At 39.9% G+C, this 18633-nt stretch overlaps 1 protein-coding gene across 8 annotated transcripts in view; it reads left to right on the forward strand.

Annotated features, from left to right (window-relative positions):
• Window positions 1-18633, forward strand: part of Ptprm (protein tyrosine phosphatase receptor type M) — a 767348-nt gene that overhangs the window by 469037 nt on the left and 279678 nt on the right. For all 8 annotated transcript variants that reach the window (XM_048363182.1, XM_048363174.1, XM_048363176.1 and 5 more), the window contains one exon: window positions 17849-18122. In XM_048363182.1, the coding sequence (XP_048219139.1) occupies window positions 17849-18122 (274 nt within the window). The remainder of the gene's footprint in view (window positions 1-17848; window positions 18123-18633) is intronic.

An 18633-nucleotide genomic window follows, 5' to 3' on the forward strand; every position in this document is an offset into this window, starting at 1 on the left:
AAAAAAAAAAAAATAGGGCTTGAGACAAGTTCAAGTGGTAGTATGTCCACTTAGCAAGCACCAGGCTCTGAGTTAAACCCTAGTACCTTTCCTCCATCAAAAAATGTCTAAAGATCCTATAATATAACTTTTAAATTAATTTTACATGAGCACATTATAATTCTACAGCCCAGGCTGGCCTTGAACTTGCAATCTTCCTGACTCTGTCACTTGAGCTGTCAGACATTATCTTTTTCAACAGATGAAATCAGTCCTACAGCACTTACTTTATTAAATTAAATTTTAAACTTAAAATTAATGCATATTAATGGAAAAATTAATGAGTTTCACTGTGGTATTTCTATCTTTGCATATATTACGATTTGATCATATTTAACCCTCCACCATCTTTGGTCTCCCATCTTTCACCCCCTACCTATATACTCTCCCTCTCCTAGAAATCCCTCTTCTACTCTTAGCTCATCTTTTTTTGCTAACATAATGACCTCTAACAGCAACATAATTTTATTCTTATTATGGCTGAGTAATACTCCCTGTGTGTGTGTGTGTGTGTGTGTGCGTGTGTGTGCGTGTACATTTTTACTATCCATTCATCTGACAACTCAGCCTAAGGGATATAGCTAGAGTTCGATGGCTGGTTTTATAACTTGGCTATTATAAATTGATATACTATGCAGGTATCTCTATTGTATGCTGATCTAAAATTCTTCACGTATTTGCCTGGAAGAAGGTATCTGGATTTATGGAAGCTCTATTTCTAGTTTTCCTTGGAGCTTCATGCTCTTTTACATAGTGGCTGTACAAGTTTACATTCCTACAAATAGTCAATTGGTTCTTCAGCTTACTCTTACCCCTACTATAGGAGCATTCATGCTCCTGCTTCAGAATAACCCATTCAGGCTGCATGGTCCCCCATAAAGCCATACTCCTTCTAACATGAACTTACTTTCATATCCATCTTTCTCTGAATAATTCTATGGCCATTACACATTTCTAAATATCCTAGATCCTGAACTTGTATGCACCAGGATGAAAACAGCTTTTCTTGCAAAGTTGCATTTGAATTCCTTTTCCTTCTGCACTCATGGCTGATGCAGGGGAAGTAGATGGGAGGGAACGCAGCCCAAGACCTGGGGCTCTGTCGTAGGGAATAGGGCACAGACAAGTGCCCTGAACACAGGGACTGGGTAACACATAGGAAGTCCCCTAAGAGTTTGAGAGGCAATACAACTCGGGGACCAAGAAGCTGGGTCTTGACAGATAGGTATTGTTCAGAGATATGTGTCACATGAAAATATTTTACAATGGATGTCAGGTATGGAGCAGAAAATTAAAAAATGAAAGAAGAGAATGAGTGTGCTTGGTTGATATAGCCCTGTAATTCCCACTACTCAGAAGGCAGAGACGCAAGGATTGAGGCAAGCCCAAGCAAAGTTAGTAACGCTCTGTCTCAAAAACAAACTTAAAGTGAAAGCACTGGGATCATGGACGGATGACTGGACAGGAAAGGTGGGCTCTAATCTAGGAGGTGTTAGAAAGGGGAAGAGACAAGGAAGATGGGGCCGGATGGGGGTGAACTCGTGCTGCCTGGTCAGGAGTAGCCATAGAGGACACCTGAGATGACTGGGCCATCTCACAGGCATGGGAGAAGGCTGAGGAGCTGGAGACACATGGAGGACACAGGCGGGAGGGCAGGCTGAGGAGCTGGAGACACATGGAGGACACAGGCGGGAGGGCAGGCTGAGGAGCTGGAGACACATGGAGGACACAGGCGGGAGGGCAGGCTGAAGAGATGGCCCTTTCCCTGGGCCTGTTAGAGAATGAAGGCAAGAGGACAGATGCAGGCCACATTTTCCTTAGAAACATGAGTTGGAAAAAATTAAAACCATTTAGTCCTTCGTAGAAGGAAAAAGGAGAATATACTGACTAATCAAAGCAGCTGCTAAGAGTGACACTTTAAAGCATTACTAAAGGGAATCCTAGGGTATTAGAAAAAACATTTTAATGAGCTTAGCAAAGAGCCTCTGGTAATTCATTGGAAATATCTATCTGTATGAATGTTTTTAAGCTTCAGTTTTCATAAAGAGTAAAAACAAAGCATTAATCCATCTTGTTCAGAAGAACTGTCTAGAACTTTATTTTTTTGTTCTCTTTTTTTCCTCTTCACCTGTACCTGAACCTGTGTTCTTCACTTGTTTGGTGTTGGTTTGCTTTCATCTTTCATTGTAGGTTATGCCTGTTTTGTCTGTCTGTGTTGCCTACACTGGTCTGGAGCTCCTGCTCCTTGCGCCGAGCCTCCCCTGTGCCAGCGCTGTTCCCGTAGCCAGCTGCTGCGTCACTCTCTTTGTAGGTGACCATCTGAAGGGCTGCAGTATGTCTGCAATGCTTTCCGAATGAATGCCCATGGTGTCTTTATTTACTGAAAGCCAGAATAAGAAGTGCTTCTCTATACTTCAGAAGGAATGCCAGTGGTACACTTAGCAGATGACTGGCTAATTCTTGTTCCCAAGACCCAACCATGGCTCTGCTCAAAGAATCTGCCAGCCCCAAGGAACTATGCTTGCCTTTGAAAAGATAAACGTCTGAGATAGGAACTTCTGATTCCTCCAAAATCCTTGGATGACATTGACAGTGAGGGCAGATCATTACAGGTGCCACCTGATGCATGCAGGACCAGCTTGTGTGTTTTCTCCTACTGCCATTGTACTCAGAGCCTTTCATGAAGGGAGGCAGGGGCAACAAAGTGGCTCTCATTTTCCATTAACTGTCTAGAAGGCTACGGGAGAGCGCTTTCTCCCATCTATCTGGACCATCCATCCATAAGTATGAACAATGGCATTTAGAAATAGTTTGCATTATAAACCTAAAATGCCAAAAAGTTTCAAATGGCTCTCTTTGGTTGTGAATCTCAAAAGGGCCACCTCTGTTCTCAGACACTGCTGGATCTTCTTTGTTACATGACTCCAGGGAATTGAAAGGATGGATTTCAAGAAATGTTCCAGTTAGATTGAGAGTCTCTAGAAGAGAAGCTCTTGGAAATTTTGAGAAAGACCAGCTGATCAGATTCCCAATACTTCATGTTCTCATTCTTTTAGAATTAACATTGCATATGTCAGTAAAGGTTGCAAGTTCTTAAAAACTGATGAGCACGTCAAATAGAGACAACATGCTTCTAAGCCCTTGTGTGTACTCAGAGCCCTCGATCCATTGCTGTGCAGTGTCCTGGGACTTCTTACTCCTTTTTAGTTTTTTGTGGTTCGTGCTGGTACTGGGACTTCAACCCACAGTTGCATGATCTTGCTTAGCTCATAGCTAGCACTGTGTACACCTTGAGCCACATTTCCACTTCCAGCGTTTGGTGGGTTATTTGGAGATGAGACTCTCTAGGCTCTCTGGGCTGGCTTCAAGTTGTAATTCTCAAATCTCAGCCTTATGAGTACTAGAATTGCAGACTTGAGCCACTGGCTTAATCCATTTTTTATTTGAGGGTGGGGTCCATGGCTATGCCGTAAACTCTGCTTGTATCATTCTACTCAGCAGAGTATTATAGCAGTAAGTAAGCACTTAGAAATATAATAGAAAAGATGTAATTCAGTTTCATCAAAACTATTTTATATGCTGGGTGTCAGTGGCTCATGCCAGTTATCCTAGCTACTCAGGAGTTCTAAGAACTGTAGTGTGGAGCTTGCCTGGGCAGACAAGTCTGAAACTCTTAACTCCAATAACAACCAAAAAGGCAGAACTGAAGGCAAAGCTCACATGGTAGAACACCAGCCATGAAGTTAAAGAGCCAAAGAAGAGTGTTGGGTCCTAAGTTCAAGTCATAATACTGGCAAATAAAAAAGAACAACCCAACACTATTTTGTTAAATATATTATTATGTTACAGCTAGTTAGTTAAAACAATTGATCTGGAACGGTTTTTGTTGTTGTTGATTTTTTTGTATTCCTATAACATCATGCCCCCTTGTGTTCTGCACCGTGCCTGCTCTGGTCCTTTTATTTCTTCTCTACTTTTCCCATTGAATCTTTCCCCATCCAGTTGCTACATGAGTCTTGGAAAATAAGAGCTATCTTAAGGTACAAGCATCTAGTTGAAATCCTCACCCTTCATTACACTGAAAAGTTATGGAAGCTTCAGAGATGACAGTTGGCCATGACTCATTCACGCTTCATTCACCAGGTATCCATGGAGTACTTGCTGTCTTTAGGTGAGGGTGCTGGCTGTGATTAGTGCTAGCTAGGTATATATAGATTGAGACCAGCCTGTGCTTCCACAAGCAGGGACCTTCTATCATGTCTTCCCAAGAGTAAAGCTGAAGCCAAATGGGAAAGTGGGAAGTGACCAGCCGGACCAATGCCTCAGATTCATTGTAGTTCAAAGAAGAAGGAGAATTCAAGAATAGAGTGAAGACAGGTGGGGAAATTCAGTCATAATAGTGTGTGTGTGTGTGTATGAGAGAGAGAGAGAGAGAGAGAGAGAGAGAGAGAGAAAGAGAGAGAGAATGGAGCTAGAAAAACTGAGGGGATGGTAGGGTTGAGAAAGATGGAGGAGAATGATGATGACTTTGATCAGGATGCATTATACTCATAAACTGACATGTTGAATTGAAACTCCCTTTAAAAACTCCCTAAAGGGCTGGGAGTATGGCCTAGTGGCAAGAGTGCTTGCCTCCTACACATGAAGCTCTCAGTTCGATTCCCCAGCACCACATATATGGAAAACGGCCAGAGGGGGCGCTGTGGCTCAAGTGGCAGAGTGCTAGCCTTGAGCAAGAAGAGGCCCAGGGACAGTGCTCAGGCCCTGAGTCCAAGGTCCAGGACTGACAAAAAAAAACAAAAAAAAAAAAAAAAAACTCCCTAAAGATTAAAAAAATGATCATAGTAAACAAAAAATAAAGAAATGCCTGGGAGAAGTTAAAGTGGTCATACTAGTTAATAAAATTGAAACTGCACACATGAGGTTTGGGTCAGCATTTGGGAGCCTTAATTCAGTTTATGAACTTAATCTTGCAAGTGACTATTTTCCTAGCCCAAATTACAAAAAATCTACGTAAATGTAATAGGAAATACAAAAGAGTCACAAAAATGATTTTCATTATTTCCTTTCTGAATACTGTACCTCCAACCTAATTAATTGTGTAGTAAATGTTTATCAAACTAAAACCTGATCTTTCTCTTGCCAAAAGAACTAATTATCACTTGAAAACTTTTCCAGATGAGAAACCAGAGACCCAAGACCTCTCTTTAACTATTCAGGAGTAGGATTTTTAGTTCATATTGTAATCTTTAAATAAAAGTTAAATGCCATGAACCTTTCATGGAGTGCAGAAGCATAAAAGAACACCCTGCTTTTACCTTGAATCAATCAGTTATTCATTCATTCATTCATTTTTATTAAGAAGAGAAATTCAGAAAAATTATTTCAAATAAGCCATTTCATCAATCCAGACAGATCTCATCAGGAAGGTCATGGTCTATCTATCTATTTGTGCTGCCTCTTTAGAATACATGTCTTTTATCCTTCCCTACCCATCCACAACATTAGTCACTGCCTCAGTAAGTTCTGTCTTCTGACATCTCCAATCCATGTCTTACCCCTTCTATAGGAGCTTTTGTGCTCCTGCTTCAGAAAAACCCTTTCAGGCTACATGGCCCCCCACAAAGCCATACCTCTTCTAACATGAAAGGCTTCTAGCCACTTTCTGTGGGAGCCATCCTCCAGCTGGAAGCTGGAAATATAGTGTCTCCTTAGGTTGACAGATAATTCCCAAGACCCCCGTGGATTCCTGAAACCACAACTCCTGCTAAACTCTCTTTATACCATGTTTTTCCCTATCGGTACCATCTGTGATAAAGATTAATGTACAAATTAAATATTTAAAATATGAACAGTAGTCAGTAACAGAACCATAATAATAATAACTTAATAAATCATAATAATAGCTTCATGAAATTGCTGGCTGGTGTTCCACATGAAGGCTATTATTAAGCAGGATGAGGGTTACTTGATCACAGCACTGCACTACTACATTAGTTGGTCCGGTAGCTGAGACAGCCTCTAAGTGGTCAGGAGGAGTGTGGCACACACAGTGTCAAACATCACAGCCTCATGAGACGACGGCAGCTCCCCATCTTACTCAGAATAGCATGCAGGTTAGAACTCAAAATTTAGTTCTTTTGATTTTTGTTAAAATAATTGTATTGGAGCTGGGGATCTGGCTCAGCGGAAGAGCGCCTGCCTGGCGAGCGCAAGGCCCTAAGTTCGGTCCTCAGCTCTGGGAAAAAAAAACAAACTATAAAATAATTGTATTGTCAAGGTGATGTACAGAGGACTACAGTTGCATAATAAAGTAAAGGGTACATTTCTTGTCAAGCATTGTTATTTTTGTTATTTTGTTGTTATTGTTATTTTTCTTTCCCTTATTTTTCTTTTACTTTCCCTCCTCCCCAGCCACCCCCTCAACTTGTAAGGTTCATTTCCAACATACTGTCTTGTGAATATTGCTATTGCACGGGTTCTCCTTTGTCCTTTGTCTCTCCATTCTGTTGTTCCCCTTCCCTTTATTTTCCTTGGGTAACCGAAACTATACAGAGAGAAACCCAGGTAGAGGTGGAGGGCGGAGTATCCTGTCCTGAGGGTTTGCTAGGTGCTGGCAAGACATTTTGTTCATGTATTTTGCATCAAATGCTTTCTTAATGGAATCCTCTCTTCTTTTTTTTTTGTCTTCCTTGTCATGCCTCCTGCCTCAAACATACATATATACTCTACCCACTCCTCTCAGTTTTTTCCATCCTCCTCTGATATGGGCTGGGTGACTGACTACTCTTTGGGTCTTCTCTGGACTCACTTCCTTCTCATATCTTGCTATTCTTCCAAACTCTAGACTTATATACTGGCTGCTAAGCCATCAGGCCCTGCAAAGGCAGGGGCTGTCCTATGAATTTTTTATTCAGTATTTTGAATCCTGGATCTGTGCCAAGCCCTCAATAAATGTTTTTTGTGTTTTTTTTTAATTAAAATGATTGAACCAGAAGGGTTTTTACTGGAGCAAAAACTGAGTGCATTTGCATATGAGCTAAGGGCAAGGGAAGAGACACGGAGGCAGGCAGTAGGTAGGCACCTGAGGCTGTTGGTTAGAACTTGGGTGGGTCACCCATGGAGGGAGTCGGGGTGCAAAGGGTTCCCATGGGACACAGACGAGCTATGAGGAGACCACAGAAGGAATTCCTGCACTGGGCACAATCTTTCTCCCCAGTGCACCATCTCCTTCTCATTTTTAAAGTCTTTTGCTGGGACCCATATCTCCTGGGGCCAGGCACCTGCATTTTCTTTCCAGACTCTTCTGTAAATCAATTAGTATGTGCCAAGGAGACAAAGGGCATTGCAGAGCTCTCTCTTCAGAATTTCAGGAACCGTGTCACAAGGATAGTCCTTAAAAGATTGGGCAAAAGCTGAGCTCTGATGGCTTACACCTGTGATCCTATCAATTAAGAGGCTGAGATCTAAGGACTTCAGGTTGAAGCCAGTGCAGCCCAGAAACTTGCCAGTAAAAAATTAACCAACTAACCAGTAAAAAAAATAAAGAAAAGAAAAACGACAAACAAGAAAAGTCAGAGGTGGAGCTGCTTAGAGAGATAGAATGCCAGCCTTCAGCTCAGGGACCACACCCTGACTGCAGCCTGAATTCAAGCCCAGCAAAAAAAAAAAAAAGAAAGAAAAAGTGAAAAGGGATTAGAAAGTTGGAAGATAAACATGCCCAATCACTTTGTTACCATAAGAGAAAGTAAAGATGTAACATGATTTGACTACAAAACATGTGGACAGATTTACTCTCTGGACTTCATTCCTTTGATTTGCTGCCTTAAGTGGCATACTTAAAATATCTAATCACTGCTTCCCTTTGTATTCCAAGAGTATTACTGTTCTTTGTGCATCCTGATATCATCAGTGGTGTGGAAGACCTCCTGTCCCATCCGAAGACCTTATCAGGAAGAGCGTTATAGTCTGGAGTAGTTGTGGATGACAGCTCTTTGTGGGGAAGGAAAGCACAAGGTGTTAAGAACCGCAATGCAGCCTCGGCAGGCAGTTATTTAAGCATAACCCCGGGAAGCTTGTACACCTTTGCTGAGACTTAGTCTCCTCATCAGTGAGAGGCAGAGTAATAGTGTATATCTCAAGGGTGACTAGAGAAGACCAAGTAACTACAGTTAATCACCTGTACACACAAATTGGATGGCACCTCAAGCAGCCATTACCGCAGGTTATTGTCTGCTAATAGCAGAAGTGACTGGTAGATAACATGACCTCCCTTCTATTCAGCCCATGTCTTAGAACATTCTCCAAGTCCTAGCATAGTATCCTCCAACTTCCTATTACATTCTTCTGAGCATCTAGGGATCCAGATGTAACAACTACAGTGATATCAAATGAGAATTGCTACATGGAGTAAGAGCTGTCATGTCCAGGCTTCTGCTTGGTCATTTATAAAATGCTTTTAAAATGCCCAGAGCAGCTTTCCCTGTTCAGTGCCAGCATTCTTCCTTGATAGTTGAAGAAACCGAGGCTTGGGAGGGTTCATGGACTTGCTGTCTCTTACCCCAATGCCAGGAACTTTCTGAATAACTCCAGATCCTGAGCTCAGGCACTCAGAACTGGTGAACTGTGGACACGGTGTCTGTCTCCTGCTGCTTGGGGTTCCCATGGCCCCGGCACCAGGCCTCCTCCCTTCCAGTGTTTGGAGCAAGGTGCTTGTACTGTCTTGTAGAGATGGACTCTTTGGCAAATTAACAGGCCTTCTTTCCTGTCTTCTCTGTCCTTATTTCCTAATCCTTAGAAGCAATGTCCTTAGTTTTCTTCCTTACTATTTTCAGGCTAAACTAGTTTCGGAGAGGGTCAGGCCTGGCTTCATCACAACTTCCTAAGCATTTAGTATTGTCATTTTAAGAAGCTGAGAGCATAAATAAAAGTGCATTGGAGGGCTAGGTCTTTATTCATTTACTCACTCAAATTTATTTATCCATTTATTCATTTAGGCAGCACTGGAGTTTGAATTCGGGGCCTTGCATTTGCTCAGCTGCTGCTCTGCTACTTGGGCCACACATCTAGCCTGGCTTTTTGCTGGTTATTTTGGTGATTGGGTCTCACAGCCATTTCTGACTGGGCTGTCTTTGAACTTGAGCTTCATGGGCCTGGCTCATGCTTTGTCTTCTGAGGTGCTCTTAAGTACCCTGGTGACTGTTCCTTGTTAGCTCACTGAAGAAATGTACATCCCAGAAATGTCTTAACTTAGTAGGACTAAATGATTTTTATCTCAGTTCTGGACTCTGGAGGGAAGGTTCTGTCCTTTGTGAAAATACTTTCAGGGAAGGAACTCAGACTTCCAATCTAATAATTTCTCTTTTCCATTGGGCACAAAGAGCAAATGCTATTCATTCTGTGATAAACCTCATCTCTCATATCATGGCATTAGCTTGTTTCATTATTTCTTACTGTTGCTGGATCTCCACAGTTGTGTGTTTACAGAAAAATGCTAAATCCCTTAGGATCACCCCACCCTTCCCTGCCAGCTTTTAGGTGAGTTTGTATTGTATTAAAAAAATAAGACTGTGGATTCCTTTACTGCCAGGAAACAAAGATCATTTTTATTAATGTTGCTTCTTAGATGACAATGTCAGTCTCCTTTTTTTAAAAAAAAAATTCATTTTGGAAATGAAGTTTGCTCTTCAAGAACCTTTGGTAAGAAGCTTTAAAAATGGCAGGAAAAAGATAATATAATAATAATAGACTAGATATATTGGAGCATTTATATAATGAAACTTAATTTAACTTTTCCTCTAACTCCATTTCAAACTTGCTTCTGTGCATGAAAATACACTGTATTGCTTTCCCTACCCTGTATTTCAAATATCCTTCTCTTCCATATGATCTTCTATGTATTAGATCAGAGCTGCAGTCTCCTAAAAAGAGCTTTACATGTAATTTTACTGGTGATCCCAGGCTTCCTACTGAGGAGAAGCAACAGGCCTCCCATAGGGGAGAGGGGATGAGAGGCTTCCCGCCCTGAGGGCTCCTGGGACCATATTCTCCCATCACCATTCCCCAGAGATCAAAGAAACATGTAATATATTGAATTGACCTTAATAATTAAAATAGACAAGGGATGGGAAGCAATGGTTCGTATTGGTAATCCCAGCTACTCAAGAGGCAGGTATATGGAGGATTATGGTTCAAAGCCAGCCCAGCAGAGTAGCCCATAAGACTCCATCTCCAAAATAGCCAGTGAAAAGTAGGGTTGAGGCATGACTCAAGTGGTGGAACACCAACCATCCAATCAAGGAACTGGAGCAAACTTGAGGCCCTAAGCTCAAACCCAGTATGAAACAATCTCCGGAAGTTGAGGGACTATATATAGATTGTGCTACCTCAGGAGTGGTTCTAGAGGTAGAAACTGAGTAGCTTCAGTTTGACTTCCAGTGAGCCACAAGACTAAGCATGTCCCTGTTCCTGGTCTTTCTCCCCACTCCACTGACCTTTCTCCCCTCAGGGCTGGCTGGCACAAGACTATGCTGGCTTTTGTGCCCTGCAGTAGAGTCTTGCCAGGAGCCAGGCATTGTGAACACTGAGTGAGAAAATGACTGAGACTTTGGGGAATACTTGAAGTAATCCAGGGGTTCTTAGAGCATGAGGAAAATATGAAAAGGACAAATAGAAGAAAAGGAGTGAAATAACTTTCCTTGCAGTTTTGAGTGTCACAGTTTGTCTTTGTGCCAGAAATCATGAGATAGGAGAGGCTGAAAGGCTCTTTGTGGGTGGTGGATGGTTTCATTGGGAAAGCTGGAAGCAGCCCCTGTAGATGGAAGTTTCAGTGTTGTGGAACTCATTGGCACTGAGTGTTGGGCACCTGTTCCTTGGTAACCAGTCCCCTGTCCCCATTCACAGTGAACACCCACCACAGTTAAATGGCTCAGGACTGAAAGATTCTGAAATTTCAGATTTCAAATTGTCTCACATTTGGAGACAGACTTTACCAGTTGAATACCCATAATAAAAACAAATATGAAATCCCAGATGCTCCAAAATCCAGAATTTTTTGAAAGGATTCCCATAGTAAAGATGCTCTTAACCATGGGCTATCTTTACTAGTATTCTCTTTCTATTTTATTGAAATTTTTAGGGCTGTTTAATAGTTTCATAATAGTAACTGATCTTGAATTCTATTTAATACCAGTAATGGGCTTAAATTCAGGGCCTCACACTGTCATACTTATTGCTTAGAGCTGGTGCTGTACCACTTGAGTCATGCCTTCATTCTGATTTTTTATTTTGTTTTGTGTTTGGCTCCTTGGAGATGGAATCTCATAGACTTATCTTCCCAGGCTGGCCTCAGGTATCTGGTATCAGTCTTCTGAGTTGCTAGGGTTACAAACACAAGGCACTGGGGTCCAGCCCTTGAATTGTACTTTTTATATACAATCCTTTTTTGCTATGAAGTCATAATGATAGAATCATGATAAACAGGTGAAATGCATTGTTGAATGTACAGTAGAAATCACTCTTAAAGAGTGATTTACTAATTTACTCCAAATATGGTACCTGTTGTGAAGATTAATGACAGCTGGCCTTTTCCAGAGTCTTACAGCCAGAATGTAACATGTTCCTTTTGTTGTTAGAGTATTATTATCATTACTGTTATTTTATTATTCCAAACCTTGATAACTACAGAATTTTTCCAATCTGCCCTTTGATCACAATATGGAACTGTAATTGAGTTCATATTTCTCACCCACCTTTCAGCTGTAATTAATATTTTATTCTAGAAGATTTTATACCTAACTAGCAGAGCAGCAGAGTATTGAACTGCAGGCACACATATACATTTGCACCTACCCACACACACTCATAGCGCTGGTAGCTCACTGGTACCTGGAAAGCTTTCTCTAATGAGTTATAGCTGAGAGAGCATAAAGTATATTTGTGGTGGTCTACAAGTATTCCATGGGAATTTATGGCCAGTCTTTAGATCACAGCAAGAAAGTAAAGACGCTAATAGAGGATGCGCAATCCCACATATATGCTAGTGCTGTGCCATATGTTACCCAATGTGCACGGCCTGTGAAACTACTTACCAGCTATCCTTACAATGTAATGGTCAGAACAGTTAGGTCATTTGCTCTTAATGCACATGCTTCATGCAGGACTCTGAGGAATTCTAACAGTGGTGCAGCATACTGAATTCACAGCTGGATTTTCCTCATGGTAAACTGGTGATATACTTTTGAAAACCTAGTTAAGTCTTACCATGTTGTTTAAATTATTTGGTTGTTGTTTGGTGTGTGATAATGGGTTTTGGCAAGGACTGTACCAGAACAGCAAACAAAAAAAGTATCACATTTTCTTGTGCTGCCTGCCAATAAAACTTGGTTGCACATTGATTTTTGCATGCTCTGTATATAATTAATATTTTTATTTTCTGTAACTATCCCCAAAATAATAGCCATCAGAAAGATATCAATACCAGTCTGTCTTCTTTTTGTATATAGAGAAGGTATGAATTGTATCAAAACTTGCAAATCGGGGCCAAAGTCACTCTGAAGTTCCATTAAGTGAGCAATATTGTGGGTCTCTGGACTATTGAATAGTGCCTGTTTTAAAGGATTTAGCAAGAGTACAATGAAAGGATTATTACGTCCCTCCTGTCTCCTCTGCTTCCTGTCTGTCCTGCTGTTATCTGGTTAGGTGACTATGTTAATCAGAAATGGAATAAATGGATAAGAAAATTGGACTTAACAATGAAAGGTTTAATCACAAAATGAATTAGGACACAAAAATGAATGTCCATTTGCAGTCTGTTACAGTCTTCCTCTGAAAGACCTCAAAGTTAGAAGGAAACTAAAATCATTTCATCACATTTGAACTTTCAAGTCTATGCAACTACATGAAAGATGTTCAGATGTTCTTTTCTAGGTTATACTTAATGTACTATTCTATATAAATGCAGATTTCTTATTCTCCTTGTTAAGGCTTTAGAGTTTTGTTGTAGAAAAGCCTAGCATAAATTAAACTTTAAATTAAATTCCCTTCCATTGGAAAGTTCTGATATAGTGATGTCACATTTTGGACAGATTCATCTTTACCACGGGCTGAGCTTTAATATTGCAAATACTGCCAGAAGATTTTATGTTAGTTGAAATTCCAGAGTAGTGGTAGAACTGGGCAAGGAGTGGAGAAGCTTAATAAACAAAAGGAGTCTAAGTAATACATTAAAAGGATAATCAAATTTTAATTCAGCTCACTAAGCTAGAAACTTCTGATCGGCTTTCCATCCTTGAGATTTGCTTTCTTTAATCTTTTTCAGGAAAAAAAAAAACATTCAGTGAGATTTTTCGAAGGTAGTTTTAAGATTTAGATTGTGGATGGAAAGGTTTCATAGAATTCATTAGTAAAATGATGTACAGGTAAAAACAAAACAAAACAAAAAAAAACCAGCAGCCAACTGTTCAGTCAGGGTACCGTTGACCCGGGTACTAATAACATGTTAATTTCTATCAGGGAGATAGCAATGTATGGCAACTGGGCAGCAGAAAGGGTTTAGCTATTTTTCATTAGCAATTGGACTTTGATAAAGGGGAATGGAAAAGAGCTGCTTGACCTTTCAGTGCTTAAATTATTAAAGAGCAAATAGATTTGAGGTCTGGATGCTTGCAAATCTAATTTGTCTTGTGGAGCAAGGATGAAAAGACATTTGGGGTGTGAAATTGCTCCAGTCAACTTAGTTCTTTCTTTAATATATCTGGAGATGAGTAGATGGTAGCCGTTTAAAAAGTAATATGTCTAGAGTAGACTGTATAATATAACTAATACTAGCAGGATAAAAAAAGCGATAGATGCATTAAGTGTTCATTTAATTCTCAAATTTTCATCTAATCCTCACTAAACTGTTGATTGGAAAAATTAGTAATTTTATCCATATTTACATAAATGGTATTTAAATTAACCAAACACAATTTTGTTTCATTAGAGAACAATAAACTGTAATGTTTGAGTTAAAATAGGACAATGCCTGAAGTAAATTAGGCACTCTAGAAAATTTTACTGAATTAGTAAACAAGTAAACACGCTAGTACATAGAGAAAGGGTGAGTGGGTTGTGGGAAATGGATGTGGAAGAGGGTGGAAGAAACGTGAAGAATTAAAATCCCTTGGTGTTCATTATTTAATTGCTAATGACACACATGGGCCTACCAACTCTGGAGCTTGAACTCAGGGATTAACACTGTCTCTTAGCTTTTTGGCTCAAGGCTGGCACTCTTACTACTTGAGCCACAGCTCCTCTTCTTGCTTTTTGTTTGTTAATTGGAGATAAGATTCTCCCAGATTTGTCTGCGTGGCAGGCTTCAGACTTTGATCCTCAACTCTCATTTCTTGAGTAGCTAGGATTACAGATGTAAGCCATCAGCTCCTAGTGGGTTAATAAAATAAACTTAAATTTAACCAGCACCATATTTTTGTCCTTGGTAAATTTCTCCTCTTTTAATCCTTAGGTATTAAAGATGTGAATATAAAATTAATTTCCTACTCAATTTTAGTAAAACAAAGCTCCCTTGGGAATGTCAGCGATCTTCATTCTAACTAACAATATATCATGTGTAACTTACCCCTGAATAAAATGAAAATGACTTGTGGATTGTTACGTTTTCAAACATATATATCATGGCTAAGTTTATTAGAAGACTAACAAAACCAAAAATAACTAAATCATAGCCTTCCTCCTCTAAGAATTTGAAAGACTTGAAAATAATAAAAAAAGGCATACCAGTTAATGTGGTCCCTTTGGAAAACATATTTTTGTAAGTTTGGAGCCAAGCAGGAGTGTAGAAACTGTGGGACCCATAGTAATCCCCTGCGAGAGGGGTCACAGAGCATTCCTATATTTAATGAGAATCTTCCTGCTGAGAATTCCCAGCTGAATTAAAAGGCTCATGCTTGTAATCCCAGCTACTCAACTTGCTGAAATTGGATGATCAAGGCTTGAAGCCAGCCCAGGAAGGTAAATCTTATTTATCTCCAGCTTACCAGCAAAACGTTGAAGTGGAACTATGACTCTGATGGTAGAGTATTAGCCTTGACTACAAAAATTTAGAGAGATCAGAATCACCATTGCAAGTCTGTGAGTTCAAGCCCTAGTACCAGCACAAAAATAAATAGATAAATAATAGATAGATAGACAGACAGAAAACTTCAACCCAAGTAGGCCAAGGTGAAAGGATAGAGACAAAGAAGTTTGATTCTGGAGAATTCAGGATTTGGTGTCTTGGGAAGTCTTGGAAGTGACTGCTTTGTCATGGAGCAGTTTAGAATTAGGAGACATCTCTCAGCAGGTGGAGAGTGAGAAAATACCAGGCTGGTGCTGAAGTCTTTGTGAAGTACAAAGACATTAGGAAAATGGGGACAATAAAATCCATATGGACTGGACCAGGTGCTAGTGAAGAAAAATTTCTGTGGCCAACATTTTCTTCACTTGTGTCTTCATTGTTCAGCTTTGTTTCCTACATAGATTTCCTAGAAGTTGTTTTTAAATGGAAATGTTCAAACATTATATCTAACAGCAAATGAGCTAGAAAAACTAACTCTTTGAGGGAAGCTGATGTTACAATTTATCTTATTGAATGAAGAATCCCTTTGCAAAGCAAGTAATAATTTTCATGGTTTGTGAGAGCAATAATTTTCATTTTGTGAGAACAATTCTTAATATGTTGAATACAAATTTTTGGTATTTGAAAGACACCCTATACATCTACCTAATTCTCTCGTTTCCTAGGGAAAAAATTTAAGACTTCCTCCTCAAATTAATTTAAAGTGAATTAATTCAGTTGTTAGCAGAATTAGATTAAAGCGTAGACCAATGCACTGTCTTGACACTGACAAAAGCAGTCTCCAGAGGGTGCTTGCCCTTTATCAGTGCTGCGTGAGTCTGATGGTGATTGGTGTTTAACTTCTTCCACAGCTGACATCTAATAAGAGACAGGTGATATTTAGACTGTTACTTCCACCTTGACCCTTTACTCCTGCTCTCACATGCAGATAAATACTGGGAAAGTCTAGTTGGAAAAGCCAACCAAGTAAATGGTCCAACCACCCGGAACCCACCACGTTCCATAGGACACATGTAAGGGCTCTTCTCTGGGTTTGAAAGGCTCCCAGCTGACAGGCAGTAGCCTGTCAACCCACTTGGGAGGAATTATACCCAATGGAAAGTCTCTGATTTTCCTTCCTGCTATCTCTCCTCCCTTTCCTAGCCCTCCTCTCCCTTTCCCTTGCATTTTTGTTGTATATCACTTGCAAATATTTACTTTCTCATCACCCTGTAAAGTTGCTGTACTACCTCTGTACTGGGAAATCACTCATGTTCAAAAGCAATTGATTTTTAGTTAAACAGAATGGTAGCATGCACTTTACAACTGTGGTAAGTGGTTGTATTCACAGATGTAGAGGGGCTAAGTAGAGATTCAAGTGTCACACAGATGAGAGCAACGAGGCCATCCCAGGATGAGAGGGGGTGTGCATCCTGTCCTGTGCTTCTCTCTCGGCATTGTGGATAGCCGAATCAAACAACTCTTGAACTACATCATTGTTCTAGGGAATTGTGGTGTTTCTGTGTTACTGTAGGGAAAAGATGCATCTTGTCTTCTAGAAGGATTTGCTAGAAGGATTTTTCTAATCAGAAATCAGTTTGTGAAATCTATTGTCAAGGTTTAGTTTTTTCTTAACAGTTTTTTTTTTTGCCAACAAAACTACATAAAATGTTCATTATTCTAGCAGATTTAAATGTCTTAATGTTTTCAATGGTCCATCATTGAAAGTTTCTCTCATTCTCCTGAGATTATTGAACGTTCAAAGACCTTGGAAGTACGTGGGCAGACGTCTGAGCTCTGCACCGCAGTCGGGGAGCCATCATTCTTGCGAGCATTTTTGAAGGCGCTCATTTCCATCTTGTCTTTGCATGTGATGCAAATGACCCTGCTCATTATTTACTTTTACAAACTACTTGTAGCTCCTAAAGCCTTGGTTTTAGACATTTCACTCCCTTTCTTATGTCATCTCTGACTGAACATGGTCCACAGCAAAGAAATATAAGGCAGCATGAGAAGGTAGACCTTAGTTATTGAGAATCACACAGAGTGTTGGTGACTTGACCAAACTTCATGTGTTCATTCATTTGCCATGGAAGAAATAAATACATTGACTTTTTCTTTGTAAGCCTACAGTTAGTATAATTTCATCTATGATGACAGCCAAGTTAATGCTCTGCAAATCCATCTTCAATTACAGCTTTTATTATCTGACTTATGAACAGTAAAGACTGTCACATTTTTAAAATGAGAATGCATTTTGTTTCTCTCAAGAAACTGTTAGTTTGAAATAGAGCCAATGACTCACACCTGTAATCCCAGCTACTCAAGATATCTGAGTATCTGATTTGGAAGCCAGCCCAGTCAGGAAGAAAGTCTCTTACCTCCATTAACCACCAAAAAGCCAAAAGCAGTGGTGTGTTTCAAGTGATAGAGCACCAGCCTTGAGCGAAAAAGCTAAGGGACAGTGCTTGAGCCCTGGATTCAAGCCCCATTACTGGCACAAAATAAATAAGTTAATGAATGTATGAATTGAATAACCTATTAATTAAGCAAGGGAGAACTGAGGAAGATGATTGAGTGAAGGTCTGTCAGGCACCATGCATGTTTTCTATTTCAGGGTGTTCTCGGCTTCATTTACAGTTCCATGTAATTGAAAGCAGAGTGGATCAGTTCTGTTATCATAACATGTCATCGATAATTATATTTTTTTCCTAGTGTCTATCAAATAGTTGTTGAGGAAGAGCGTCCTCGAAGAACAAAGAAGACAACAGAAATCCTAAAGTGCTACCCAGTGCCCATTCACTTCCAGAATGCATCCATACTGAACTCACAGTACTACTTTGCTGCTGAATTTCCAGCAGACAGCCTCCAAGCTGCTCAGCCTTTCACGATTGGTGATAATAAGACATACAATGGATATTGGAATGCCCCCCTTCTTCCCCATAAAAGCTACAGAATTTATTTTCAAGCTGCAAGTAGAGCCAATGGGGTAAGTTTTATAGACGATTGTTTGTTTAGGCTACTTGGAGTTATTCATGTGAACCTTGATTAAGTAAAATAGTAGGGAAAAATGAAGTCATGCAAGTCATACAAAGTGTGATTTTCCTTGTAAATAATTTTGTCTCTTGAAAAAGACCATTTTCAGCTAGAGAAATTTATGGAAGAAATGAGTATACTCACTTATTTTTGGTTAGGAAAGCATATTGTCAACATGATGATTTTAATTTTTAGATTTTTCTCATTACCAAAAGTTGGCGAGTCATTCTGCTTAGCTTACTATTTTGCAGGAAAATAGTATAGCTGTAACACATACGTTGAGCTTGTTTACAACTTTGTAGGATCCACATCTGTCTTTTCAACACATTCTGCCTCATTTCCTTAGCTCCAAAGTCTTTATGCTAAAAAAAAAAAAAGTACATAGCTGTAGCTATGTTAGTGGTCTTCTTTTTTCTTGTAAGAGAAATAGCTTTAGAAAGATAAGACAGAACCAAAATATGTCA

The sequence above is a fragment of the Perognathus longimembris genome, chromosome 15 (genome assembly GCF_023159225.1).
Source record: "Perognathus longimembris pacificus isolate PPM17 chromosome 15, ASM2315922v1, whole genome shotgun sequence".
Lineage (NCBI taxonomy): Eukaryota > Metazoa > Chordata > Mammalia > Rodentia > Heteromyidae > Perognathus > Perognathus longimembris.